Genomic DNA, 14,111 nt, shown 5'->3' on the forward strand with positions numbered 1-14,111 from the left:
CTCCCCCAGACCCCCTAGCTGTCAAAAGGAAGGCCTCAACATGGCTGTTTTTTTTTTCAAAGGTTAAGAAACACTGCTTTATTTAAAAACAAGCTAGAATCACAGTGACTGAAAACATGATGGAACTCTTCTGACTGAAGAAGCAAATATGCTTAGAAGGTGGACAAAATATTACAAAGATCTGCATTAGTTTGAGATAAATCCCAACTACAGTCTAATTAACAAAACACCTTAGGACAACAGAGACTACGAGGCTCCAATTCTAGAGTCTGAAGTAGAGGAAGCAATAAAATGAAAGGTAGCAAGTTGCCTGGAATTGATAACATACCATCAGAACTTTTTAAACATGGCGGCTCACATGCATATATATATATAACTAAATATTTTAGGACAATCTGCCAGGAAATATGAGATTAAATAAAAACATGGCCAAAAGAATGGACCCAATCTTTAATTATTCCGCTGCCCAAGAAAGGAAACTTGAGACAATATCAAAACTATAGAGCAATAAGTCTGATCAGTCACCCAAGCAAGATAATGCTAAGAAGAATTCTCAACATAAGAAAAAAGCTTAGAAGGTCTTTTCTGAAGAACAAGCAAACTTCAGAGCAGGTAGAAGCACTGTTGAACAAATATTTAACAGCAGACTATCAAATGAAAAATGTCAACACCAAAAGAAATTGGTACACAACTTCATAGACTTCAAAAAAGCTTTTGACTGGGTTTGGCATGATGGCATGTGATGAGGTAGTTCAACATAGATAAAAACATTATTGATGTTATCAAAGCCTTATATCATAATGTGAATAGCTAAGTACTTCCAACCAACCAAATTGAGAAAATTTTAGGACATCCATAGAAGTGCAGCACAGATGCATTCTCTCTCTGGCTCTTTTTAATTTATTTCTGGTGCATATATTATGATGGAAACTCTAAAAGGATTCACTCCTAGCTTGACCATAACTGGGTGGCATATTACCAATCTCAGGTTTGCAGATGATATGGAGAAAATGCAGACCAAGTACAAGATCTTACTTCAAAACTGGGCACTTCAGCTAGAGCAGTTGGCATGGAAATCACTGCTTAAAAGAGCTAAATACTAGTTTGTGGTGTAGAAAGTGAGATGTTGCATACAGTTGAATGTCCAAACATTAAAAGAAGTTGACTCATTTAAATACCTAGGGTCAAACATAACAAGAATTGAAGGGTCAAATACCGGTCAATAAAAGAGATAAAAACCTGTTAAAGTTTGGCATTTGCTGCCATGCACAAACAGTGGAAAATCTGGAAGAGTAACATCAGCTTCCCAGTAAAACATAAACTGTATTTTTTGCTAAATGTCTCTGTACTGCTATATGGTTGAGAAAGTTGGACACTGAATACTGAGGCTGAAGGAAGAATTCAAGCCTTTGAGAGTAAATGCTACAGAAAAATGCTGGGTATCAGATACCAGAAAAAGAAGACAACAAAGTTTGTACTTTTGCAAGTTAACACTCAGGCTGGCAAAAAGGAAGGACTGCTCAATTCTGTGAAGAGACGAAAGCTGAGCTGGTTCTGTCATATTAAAAAGACATGACTCACAATCAAAAGTCATTCTTCAAGGTACAGTGGAGGGAGCAAGAAGAAAGGTTCATCTAAAGAAAAGCTGGCAGGATAACATAAAAGAATGGACTGGCCTCTCTCTTGATATCCTAAGAACAGCTGCTGACTGATTTGGTCACCTGAACTGTCACAGCACCCCTATGACAAAAGTCAAGGGACAGATGAGAAATTCTTTTTGGTACTCTTTACCTTTTTGTTTTCTTTTTTCATTATTCATGGATGCATAATTTGTTATTATGTTTCATAGTTAAATGTCGGAATATATTATAGTCATTTTAAACAGCCACGGTTTCTAACCAATTAGATACATTAATTAATCTTTAAAAATTTATTAAAAATATCATCACGTTCACTCATTAAAAATATGACATTCAGAATCAACTCTAAAATATGACATTCAGAATCAACTCTAAAATGTTTATTTGTTAGTTTAAAATGTTTATGTTTAAGATTTTTAATTCAAGTTGATGATAATCTGCTTCCCGGTACAACAGTCCATCACACAGACCAGGCATCATCATCATTTTTTACTCAACATTTCAGAGTTGAAATGTTCTACAAACATGCATAGTGAAATAAATAAACAATATAAACATCAACTTCACAGTCGTTTGAATAAAATTAAAAGTACTTGTTCAAGCAGACTGTATGTAGATGCAACCAATCACGAATATTTAAATTACCAACATTACTCCAGAGTTTCAACTAATGTTCAGATTTTTAAATTGTGAGTGAAATTATAATTATTTATTTTTACAAAGTGTGCCTATGTGGTGGGGGGATCTAACCTTTTCACAGGCCATAGTTGGCCACAGGCTGCAGTTTGCCCATCACTGCTATACAAATTTGTCAATTTAGTTTACCTATAGTCTAAATTATTATAAAGATCTATAATCTACATCTATCTAGTAGTTAAATTATATATCATTTAATACATTAATACTCTATGGTCCATATGACTATGAATATGAATAAGCTACACATAATTCACTTATCTCAAGAAATTAGTCAATTTATTTTTAAGTCTAATTTTAAATTGTTTTCTAGATTAAAAGATTTTTTTCAAAATTGTAATAAAATTATCTTTCTTACTGTAGACAATTATAGTAGCAATAACATAATTAATGATTATTATTTTAAATATAGGGCCAATAGGGGCTAGGCTAGATCTAAACTCTATATATAGATCCAGAGTGAGTAACTGGAGTCTATATATATTATAGAAATCAGCAGAACTAAAGAGTTAGAGCTAAATTTAATTATCATTGATTATGAGTATATTACTACAACAAATTTAGATTTAATTAAATCTAATATAATAATATTAATTATTAATTGTAACTATTTAAATTATATAATTATGAATATGAGATTCTAGATATATTATTAAAATATAGTATGACTTAGAGTAATAAAGTAAGTCTAAATACTGTTTGATTAAATTGATATTATTATATAATATAGAATCTAAATCTATTGATATAATAAAATAATGAGATCTTTACTACACAAAAAGTGACTAACACACTACACTTAGCACACTATAGTGACACTAGCCCTAGGAGCCCTGGGCCTTGCACAACTGCAGATTTCCAAACGATAGATCTAGACTCTAGAGGCTATATCTAGTCTAATATTCAATAGCCTAGCCTAAGCCTAGTATAAGCATCCGAACAGGTAACATGGGCTAGTCTTGCAAGATCTCTATTTTTACATCCCTGCTCTGGCATCCTAATAACTACACGCTCTCCAAGTACCCTTGGCCTAAACCTAAGTTAGTAAATTCTGCTGTTACTCAGCTTATTGGTACTCACGCGCAACACACCTGAATAGCAACTTGGTTTCCCCTACATTGAAAATAGGAACATCTTTTGTAGCTTTTATTGTGCACAAACTAATGAAGATCAAAATAAAAATAGGGGTGGCAAGCTCTCTTATCGCACCATACATAAGAAAACGAAGATACAGTATAAAGAAACGGCTTACATCGACATATCTTGCTCTAAATACTGCGTTGTTAGATTTTTTTCTTTTTTTTTTTATCTTATCTATAATAAATTAATTACACAGTAAAATTAAAAACAAAATGTGTACGAAACTTTGAAAACTAGTCTCGACTCTGTTTGAATGTGAATAGAGGTTATAGGTTAAAGTTGACGAACATTGCCTGGGTCAAACAAATTGTCAGTCTTTAGATATAATAATGAAAGGTACTTATCTCACTATCAGCTGTTACATCAAATAATTATTATCACAAAAGCTATTCATTTACACCCTGTGAATGGATAATTATTTAGGTCTGGATCAGCATCCCATAAAACTGCTTGATCTAATCACGACATTACAGAGTCAGATAGTTATAAAGATTTTGAAAGTTCGGACGTGGCAGAGATGCTAATTCAATCCCTAGCTGTTGATCTCGATATAGGAAAAAATATAGATCTAGACCTAGATGTCTTTGATCTATCGGTGATTGAAAACATTCAAATTAAAGATGGGGTGACTGAGATTGTTATTGAGACAAAAAGTGTATCTTTCGAGACATGGTTTCTTTCAATTTTAGCATCGATTCTTGTTGGACTAAGCGGTCTTTTTCCACTACTGGTCATACCTATGGAAACTGGTCAAGCTTTGAAGCATGGAGGTAAGTGTATCAAGTATCAGATCTAGAATAGATCTATCTACTTGTACAGAGTCTAGATTAATATAAATATTGTATAAGATCTAGTCAATATTCTAGACTTAGATCTAGTCTTTCGTTACAATCCTTCATTTAACTTCGAGTAATTCAAAACTGGATAGATAATCTATATAATATCTATATAAAGTACACGTATAGTCTAGACGTCTAGTTCTGGACTAGAATACTCTGAACAGCTATGAGTATTAGATACTACTAATATTAGTAATATTAATACTATATCTGAATAATTTTTGAGTTATTTGTTGTTGTTTTTTTGTCATAGATCTAGTATAGTTAAAGACTTTTCACTTTGAGAATTTTTTATGAGATAAAATATTTTATAAGATATATTTTATTTTATTTTCAATATTTATAATAATGTCATTGTCTTTGATTCTGAATATTACAAATGAGTGCAGTGTTTCACATGAATATACAAACCCAGTGTGACCTGAATATTTTTCCACATCTGATTCAACCAAGCAGAGCTCTGGCTGGGGGTCAATTAAAGTTTGTATTACATCTTTTGTACATGTCTTCTATAAAAGGGCTTTTCTTTGGACCTCGGATGAGGGTCCCTCTGCCTTCCTGAGAGCTAAATCAGTATAGAAGCACTACATATCATTTGACAGTTGCACTGGGTCAGACACTTATCCCGCATATGGAACAATATTTTTTGCTATTTCAAGTGCAACAAAGATCAACTCAGGTGTCATTTTATCCTCACTGACATAATCATTCAATGATTCATAATGGCAATATTAATTCTTTATATGTCATAATCTTAGATATAGGGTTTATAGACCAGATAATTACAATTACTAAAAGTTATAATCTTTGTCTTTATTATTTATAGGTATAGTATTGATGTAGACATCTTATCTTATATATTACAGACGTTACTTTAAAAAAAGAAGATAATTATGTCCTACCCATTTCATGTGTCAATCTAATCATGCATGTTAATCAATGACTTAAACTCTGCCACGTCGTTGGTATTCCTGGCTGATTCAGGCAACCCATTCCATTCTCTAATGGCACTAGGAAGAAGGAGCACTTGTACGAATTTGTTCTATATCTAGTTCTATTCCTAAAGTAAAAACTATACAAACAAGTAACAAATATAAAATGCTTGATTATCTATAATACTCAGTCACACATAGATTTAATTCAGCTTACTATACAAATAAAATAATTTCTTTATAATTCTAGATCAATTCAATTTTGAATTTGAATATAGACAAGTTATAGCCAGTCAACTGTAATAATATATGATACACACTATTATCAACTCATTTAGAAATAAAGAAAACATATTTTTTATAAAAATAAAAAATAATATGTTATTATTTTGTTTTAAAAAATGTGTTGTTTTTTTTATGTCATTTATTAACAACAATTCTACACTTAGGGGCCTACTCTTATTGTGCATTCTAGTGGCTGAATACTAAGTAAGACAGTTCTGAATATAAATTAAATGGTTTTAAAATTAGCTCTGGCCATTTAAGAGTAAAGATTAAATGGTATTAAAATACTAGGAGTAAATCAACACAAATGAAAGTAGTTCTTAGCAAGCAAACACAAGTTCTTTGATATAGTGACACAATGTAAGCATGAATGGTTGACACACTGAGCTACAGTTTTGTAATTCAAGTCTATAATTATTATTATTATTATAAAGAAAATATCACCCATATATTAAATTTATTAGGGGGGCACAATGTCCTGACAACAGGGAGGCAGTAAAAAAAAATGTATTTTCATTGTAGCTCTCAATCCATGTTTGACCATTATAATAACTACATTATTAGAAACGTTTGACATTGAACTATTTTAAACTTCTTTTAAAATGTAGGTCTAGGCTCTGTACTGACAGGCGTCTGCGACAATATTGACAAAACATTTGAAGGAAGGCATTTCAAAATGTTTCTGCTAACGTGATTAGGGGCCTATTCTCGTTCCGTAGAGCTTAGAATGGTCGAAATTTTCACTACTGTTGCAGTTTACATCGTTAAGCTGCATCTTTGTGTGACAAAACTACAAAGGTCAGCTGCAAGACGTCTTACTTAACTCGAAAATGATTTGACAACGATCACGCTCATTACCGACGACGTGCAAGCGCTATATGTAACTCTAATGTTTTTACATAACAGTAGGCCTATTGGCCAGAGCAGTGATGCCCAACCTAATTCGACCATTTTCGTTTCCGACACTCGTGTCGAAGTCTACATGACCGAAAAGGTACAACAGCGAAATGAAATTGACCTGAAACAATTTTATTAGAAACCTGTGGCTCTCTTAATGGAAGTTTCCGACGCGTAAAAACTAAGATAAACTTCAAATGATCATAGTTTTTACGCGTCGGAAAATGGCTTCACGTCTCTGCTTAAAATGTGAATATCACTTATCATTGTAACTATTTTACCACCGACGTATTTTCTTGTCTCTTTTTGGTAAATATTCCCATCGATCCTCCGATTGCTAGGTGTAGTTTAACAATCTTTTATTCGCGGCTCAAAGCAATAATGGCGTCAGATTTGTTTTACAATGCCGTTTATATGTTTATTTTTTTTTAACAGCCACACTTTCTTTACAAATCAAATATTTTGGATTATCATCATGTTCCACACAAAAAAAAAAAGTTCACTTTTCCTGTTAGATTCTACATTCAGAGTCCATTTCTAGTTTCTTCGGCTTCCCCATTTCATAAACGTACACATGTTAAACGTCATGGTATTGTTTATATTGGATGCTACACATTTAAACAAGAATGGCTAAGAGATTATCACAGTTAATAGCCGCTGGAAAAGAGATGGGATTGACAGGAACCGCTTTACAAGAGTGGGTAAAAGAAAGAGAAGACAGAGAGCGAGATGAAAGAGCTAAAGAGAGAGAAGCCGAAGAAAGAACTAAAGAAAAAGAGACAGTAGCAAGAATTAAAGAGAAAGAAGCTGATGTAGAAATACATAAATTGAGAGTCAGAGAGTTGTAGCTTAGGAATACCAAAGGAGAAATCAAAGAGCATATAAAACCTGTATTTAAGCCAAAGTTACCACCTTTTAATGAGAATGTAGACCAAATGGATGCATATTTGGCTAGATTTGAAGTGCATGCTCAAGCTACAGATATACCTAAAACTCAGTGAGGAAGTCATCTATACACATTGTTACTGGGAAAGGCACTGCAAGCTTGTATCGACTTTTCTAAGAAAGATCTAGAAGAATATGACAAGATGAAGGAGGTATTAATGAAAAGATACAACTTGACAGATGAGGGGTATAGAGAGAAGTTCCATAAAGCTAAACCGGAGAGAAACCAGCCATTCCATGAATTTGTTGAGGACATTACAATATACCTAATGCGTTGGGTCGAATTGTCTAACACTGAAAAGACATTCGAAGGTCTCATTGATCTGTTCATCAGAGACAAGATCCTCACATCATGCAATCCTCAGTTAGTGCCTTTTCTACATGAAAGAAAACCGAAAGATGTGCCGACAGCAGTAAAGTTGTGTCAGCAATATATTACTGCACACCCAGAGCTACCATTCAAAGGGAAGAAGACTTGATAACTATCAAGTTTGCATTTGCTGCAAAGACTAATGATAACAAAAAGTCGTTTTAATCAAGAATGGAAACAGGACCGTCTGCAGAAAAAAAAAGTGGATGAAAGAAGAAAATGTGTTTTAAAACGGGACATTTAGCTGCCCAATGTAGAAATAAAAGCCCACTAAGACGAAATGAGACTACGTGATCAAGCAGAAGTCAGGAGTTTAAAACCAGCAACAGGGGAAAACCAACAGGACATCCATACAATGCGGCAGTTTCCATAGACTATCAACATGGGGAACAACTCCCTCATGAAGCTGATCAGATCCAGATCACTGAAGTGGTCACTTGTGACGCTGGGAAACTAAAAATGTATCCTTGATTCGTTGGGAAGAAATCTATTTGGGTCTTGAGAGACACAGTAGCGACCACGATCGGAGTAAAGAAACTGCATGTCTGACGGGTAAAAAGCTTCAATGTATGACATTTGGGGGAACTATTGAAATATACCCTACATCTGTCATTGACATAGATACGCCATTTTTATCTGGGAAAGTTGAAGCATGTGTGTTGGAGAGGCCTGCAGCTGACTTGATTCTAGGAAACGTAAATGGCATAACTGAGCCTACCATCACAGATATCTACAAGTGGCAAAGGTTAGCTATGTTAGAAGTTACGAATGCCGTGACGAGATCTCAATCTGGTGTGATAGATAACATGGGACAACCGATCCTACATAGTCAGATTGAACAGCCAGAATCAGATGCGACATCCAGTTAGGCATTGAAACTAAAGGAGGACCAAACATTGGTTAAACTTTTTGAATTGGCTGAGCGTCCTACCAGTAAATTTAAAGTTAAAAATGGGCTTCTGATGAGACAAGATAACAAAGAGAAACTACAGCTAGTCGTCCCTGCCGCCGACAGAAACAGAGTTTTAGAGTTAGGTCATGACTCACCTTTTGCGGGTCATATGGGGACAGCACGAACAAGAAAAAGAATTCTTAATAACTTTTACTGGCCAGGAATATCTAAAGATAAAAAATATTGTTCAGCGTGCAGCACTTAAACGTTTTACATAATTGAAGATATTTTACTTCCTAGTCCAAACCTCCCGCAGGACGACGGGGGATGGGAGCGGGCAGGGTTTGAACCCTCGACCGTCGATAAATCCGAACGACAGTCCAGCGCGCAAACCGCACGACCAGGCAGCCATCCTTGTGCCAGTACAAAGCCCAGAGATCGTTATACAAAAGCCCCTTTACAGTTCACAGATCAGCAAGACAGACCATTTCAGAAAGTTGCCGTAGACATTGTGGGCCCCATAAACCATATGTCTAAAAGAGGCTACATATACATCCTTACGATGTACACATTGGCCAGAGGCCCTGCCATTAAAGACAATAACTGCAGAAAATGTAACTCATGAATTGTTCAACATTTTCTCTCGCTTAGGATTCCCTGAAGAAATTCTAAGTGATCAAGGGATTCAGTTTACTTCTGAGTTAACACACACACAGTTTCTGAAGCAGTTAGGATTTCGTCAAACCTTCACAACGCCTTACAGGCCCCAGAGCAATGGTGTTTGCGAGAGGTGGAACGGGATTTTGAAACGTTTATTAGGCAAAGAAGCACTAGACAGACCAGCAGACTGGGACATGTATCTCCCAGCAGTTCTCTTTGCTTACCGAGAAGTTCCACTAGAAAGTACAGGATTTTTACCTTTTGAATTATTGTATGGAGCAAATCCGAAAGGTCCCCTTAGTTTGCTGAAAGATTAGTTGACAAAAGAAAATCTTGATAATGAATCTAGGACAAGCTATCAACATGTTGTCGAGCTCAGAGAGAAAGTGGTAACATCATGTCAACTTGCAAAGCAAGCATTAGAATCACAGTTATCACGACACAGAACCATTGTTAATAGAAATAAAACTCTGCAAACACTTCAAAGAGGAAGCTTAGTGTATGTACTACTCCCAAGTAAAAACAGTAAACTGATTGTTCAGTGGCAAGGACCATTACAAGTAGTCAAAAAGATAAAAATTGATTATAATTTTAGGAGGGGCGAGATGTCACTGGTGAATGTGTGTATGTATGTATTTTTACAAAAGAGCGAATCACCGGAAGGGAGTTAGTTGTCAAAAGTAGAGAGTGCAGTGTTTAATATGCTGAAATGATGATTAAAAGTTTCTGTATTTGATCGAGTGTTACTTGTTTATTTGTAACTACAGCTGAACCAGGGACACATATACGTATCGAGACTTAACTCTTTGTCTCCGTAACTATTTTCCACGTTCTGACAGAATTGTTCATTTTTCAGATTGAAATATTCTATCCTTTTATAATCAAACTTCAATAACATTTTTGTTTGTAATTAGAAAATGTTACGTTTGGCATAGAATTTTAGGACAATGCATGCTCTTTTTATATAAAACAAATTAAATTTTATAAAAGCACACATTGATTTAATTTAATGGGATCAAATCAACGATGGGTACTTAGGAGAGAAAGAGTTAAGGTAGTTTCTAGCCAGTTATCGGTAGAAATATAAATAGAAAAGCTGTAACAGTACCAATCCATCTCAGAGAAAAAGTGAGGGCCTAACGTAGGTAAAGATACATTTTTCAATCTTTTTTTTTTTTTTTTGGAGGGAGGGAATTTTATACACTTTTGTGCCGACGGTTCGGCGGGCCGTATTTTGGGCATCACTGGCCAGAGCAACCTCCTTTATTAAACTTCATGTATCTGCGACTTTTTTAAAAACTAGAAGCTTTAGGAAGAAAAGTGTGCTCTATTGCAGTATTCAATATCAGCCTGCCCCATTCTTCTTACAATACCTCTATTCAACTCGTACCTTCGCGGAAGTATTCTGGGGAAAAGTAATTATAGGCCTAGATATATCGAATCGAATTCACTGGTAATCGAATTCACTGGCAAAAAAAAAAAAAATGTGTGTTGGAAAGGGTAGCGTTATAAAAAGAGATGGGAATTCAAACCATTTTTCAATGTTTCGGTTTGGTTCGGTCAGATTTATGCTCGGTTCGGTTCTATAACGAGTATGGTTCGGGTTCGGTTCATTCAGATCTAAAGTTTGGATTAGGTTCGATGTTATAAAACTAGGTACATGTAAAGAGGTTTAATTCAATTTATTATATAGTTAAAACAGTGATGGCCAATCTTATTCGGCCAGCGGGCCATTTTAATTTCCGACACTCGTGTCGCGAGCCACATAATTGAAAAGAAAACATTAAATCAGCAGTAAAGCCCTTTTACTATAAACCCATGGATATAGAACTTACACTAATTAAAGGGATGTTAAGTTTATTGGAAACCAACTTTTGAGAATCACGGTGTATTGGAGATTTTCGCGATAAAGAATGTCAAGGACGTTGAACGTCACTATTGACAACTAAATAAAAACTACGAACGGAAGAGCTTAAAAACTTGGATTCCACATTGGGCTAAAATGTAACTTCAAAAGAAAACATTGCTTGTCGACACTTCTTTGATTCTGTACACCGGATACACTCAAACAAGAAAAACATTTTTAAAAATACTTTAAAAAAAAACAACAACAAAGGCTTATATTAAGTATAATTGTATCAATAGGGTTTGATGGACTAGTCCGTTTCGTTTCTTTGATTAAAAAGTATTGGGCCGGAAGTCGCTTTTTTCCCTATATATCTTTGTATTTTTCAGTTCTCTTTTTATATTAAACTGACATTATTATGCTATAATTTTAAGTGTACCTGATAGAGAAAAAAATTCTGCACAAAAATACGGCTAGTTGGGATATAACCCGATAGAGGCTATAAAAAGAAAAGACCTGAAACTAGCGCGTGAAACTACACATTTACAGTACTTTATTTGATGAGTATTTTACCCAAGATCTGTGTTGTAATTTCTTTTACTGAAAATTGGGCTATTCGCGTCTGACACATATATAATTTTTATGTTCAGCAACAAACCCTATTAGTTTGGATCAGTCATGTATGTATCATGTATGTATGATTGACCTAGACATAATACATTTATGCGATTAGAAATATTTCTACCAATTTGTTTTGTTTAGCTTTCTCCATGCGCTATAATCCTATCACTTACAAATTTGTTTTGTTCAGCTTTTAGTTTTCTCCATGCGCTATAATCCTATCACTTGTCTGGACCAGTTGTGAATGGGGGGTAGAAGGGGATATCTTGTAAATGTTTACATGGTCGTTTTTTTTTTTTTTTTTTGTAATGCATAAAAAACTTCACTCAGGGCTCATGATTCCTTAAAGCAGTGGTCTTCAACGAGGCGCTATCGCCCCCTGGGGGGATTTTCGAGATTTTGGGGGGCGCTGAGAGCCAAAGGGGCGGTAGGGGGCGCTGGGCACAAAAGGGGGAAAGAGGAAACTAAAGGTGCACTGAAGCAAAACAAATTTTAAAATTCTTCAAAATTAAAGCTGGCAATTTAAATATAGACAAATTATAGTTAGCTTGCTTCTAGTTTAAGAACAGAAAATATCATTAAGAGTTTTAGTGAATTACGTCTAGATAAAAAGTAGGTTCTACTTTGAATGACGGTGTAGAATCTAGTGTAGTTTCCCAGAGGTATGTTGAAAGTTGTGAGAAATGAAGATTCTCTTTCAAGCTTTATTTGCATAAACCCTGACTTGGCATCGAGAACTGAGAATATCTTCGAATCTGGAATATTAGTGATCACATCTTCAATAGTTTTCATCGGGTGATGTTCCCGTCTGATTGCTTTATTGAGATCTTTTGGATCAATACATATTCTCACTTTGTCATTCCTGAACGAAACAACCATGGAGCTAACCCATTCAGTAGGTTCATGTACGGCAGTAATAAATCCATCAGCTTGCATTTCTTTAAGTTTTTCTTCAACTTTATTGCGTAGAGATGCTGCTAAGCGACGTGGTGGATGAATAACTCCTTTAGCATTTTCCTGTAACTGAATCTTGTATTCTCCTGGCAGTGTTCCAGTTGTTTTCAGCATTTCAGGAAATTCTCTTTGTAACTCGTCTTCTGCCTTGGATTCTATGCTGTCTATCCGTTGTAGTAGTCCTAAACATTCTGCTGTGTCACCACTCAAAATGAGCTCTTGGCTAATGTCTACTACCTCAAACCTTGCTTTCACCTCTTGGATATTATTTTTCAAAGGTAGCACTACTGCTCCTAAAGTCTTAATAACATGATTAGAGTAAGACTTGAGCGACTTTGCTGAATAAGCAAGTTTTACTTTGTCTTTGAGCTTTTCAAACTCTGACTTGACAAGAATGTTACATCTTGCACCAGTGTCGATACGAAAAATTAATGTCTTGCCATGCACGACTAGTTTTACAGTCCACTTGTCTTCAACGACATTGATTTTTTCAATATTACCCTTTTTATACTGGCTACTTGCAGTGCTAACAGGTATAATATTTTCATCCTTGTGACTGTCATCTTCTACTAGATTGACGTTGCGTCTTTTTCTGCACATTTGAAACCAGTGGTTTTTCTTTTTGCAGAAATTGCATGTGGTTCCTATTGCTGGACATTTTCCCTTTTCGTGGTTCTTGCCGCATTTACTACATAATTTATCTGAGTTGTCTTTAGACTTCTGCTTGAGTACATTGTGTGACTGTCTCTTCATTGCTAGAACTTCTTGGCCCCTAAACATTTTCACTTGGCTTTGTGACATCTCATATTGTTGTCCAATTTCTATAGCCTTGCTAAGGGTCAACTTTTGTCCCTGATCAAGTAGTCTTAATTGTACCTTTTCGTGTATGACTCCACTAATAATCAAATCAATAAGCATATCGTCTGGGTTGTCATACTCACAGTCCATAATGAGAAGCTTTAGGTCTTTAACAAAGTTATCAAAACTTTCTCCTTCTACCTGCTTTCTCTGATGTGCTCTAAATCTAGACACTCTTTTATTTTGTCTTGGCCTTATGTAGTCTTCTATTTTCTTTAATAGCAATTGCGGATCTCCCTCTTCACTATCAGTAATATTTAGAGTTTTGTAAACTTCTCGGCCCTGTTGACCTATCCACATTCCCAGCCATCCGGCTTTTTGTTTACTATCGGCACCAGCTAACGGTCCTTTGAAACAAAAGCTCACCTGCTGTTGAAATCTTAAAAACTCTTGATACAGATCTTTAGCATTCCAATTCAATTTTGGTTGCTCAAAATAAAAAGAAGCCATTATTAGATTAATAAAAACCTTTGTCTGAACAGCTTTTCAAGTTTTACTCTGACACCATGTAGAATATTTGTATTACACAAATAACA

At 35.1% G+C, this 14,111-nt stretch overlaps 2 protein-coding genes across 6 annotated transcripts in view; one reads left to right on the plus strand and one right to left on the minus strand.

Annotated features, from left to right (window-relative positions):
- Window positions 1-14,111, minus strand: part of LOC106058916 (F-box/LRR-repeat protein 20-like) — an 86,432-nt gene that overhangs the window by 63,735 nt on the left and 8,586 nt on the right. The window contains exon 1 of one of the 5 annotated variants that reach the window (XM_013216433.2): window positions 3,134-3,398. The exons of 1 other annotated variant lie outside the window; for it this stretch is intronic. The gene's annotated coding sequence lies outside the window, so the exon portion shown is untranslated. Of the gene's footprint in view, window positions 1-3,107; window positions 3,399-14,111 lie in introns of those variants that run through there. 3 more of the 5 variants (XM_013216430.2, XM_013216432.2, XM_056040856.1) reach the window with 3 other exon arrangements.
- LOC106075149 (zinc transporter ZIP13-like) overlaps window positions 3,752-14,111 on the plus strand; it is an 84,543-nt gene continuing 74,183 nt past the window's right edge. The window contains exon 1 of the mRNA XM_056040874.1: window positions 3,752-4,246. Coding sequence (XP_055896849.1) covers window positions 3,994-4,246 — 253 coding nt within the window. The 5' untranslated portion in view covers window positions 3,752-3,993. The remainder of the gene's footprint in view (window positions 4,247-14,111) is intronic.

Source organism: Biomphalaria glabrata, chromosome 1, assembly GCF_947242115.1.
Source record: "Biomphalaria glabrata chromosome 1, xgBioGlab47.1, whole genome shotgun sequence".
Taxonomy (NCBI): domain Eukaryota; kingdom Metazoa; phylum Mollusca; class Gastropoda; family Planorbidae; genus Biomphalaria; species Biomphalaria glabrata.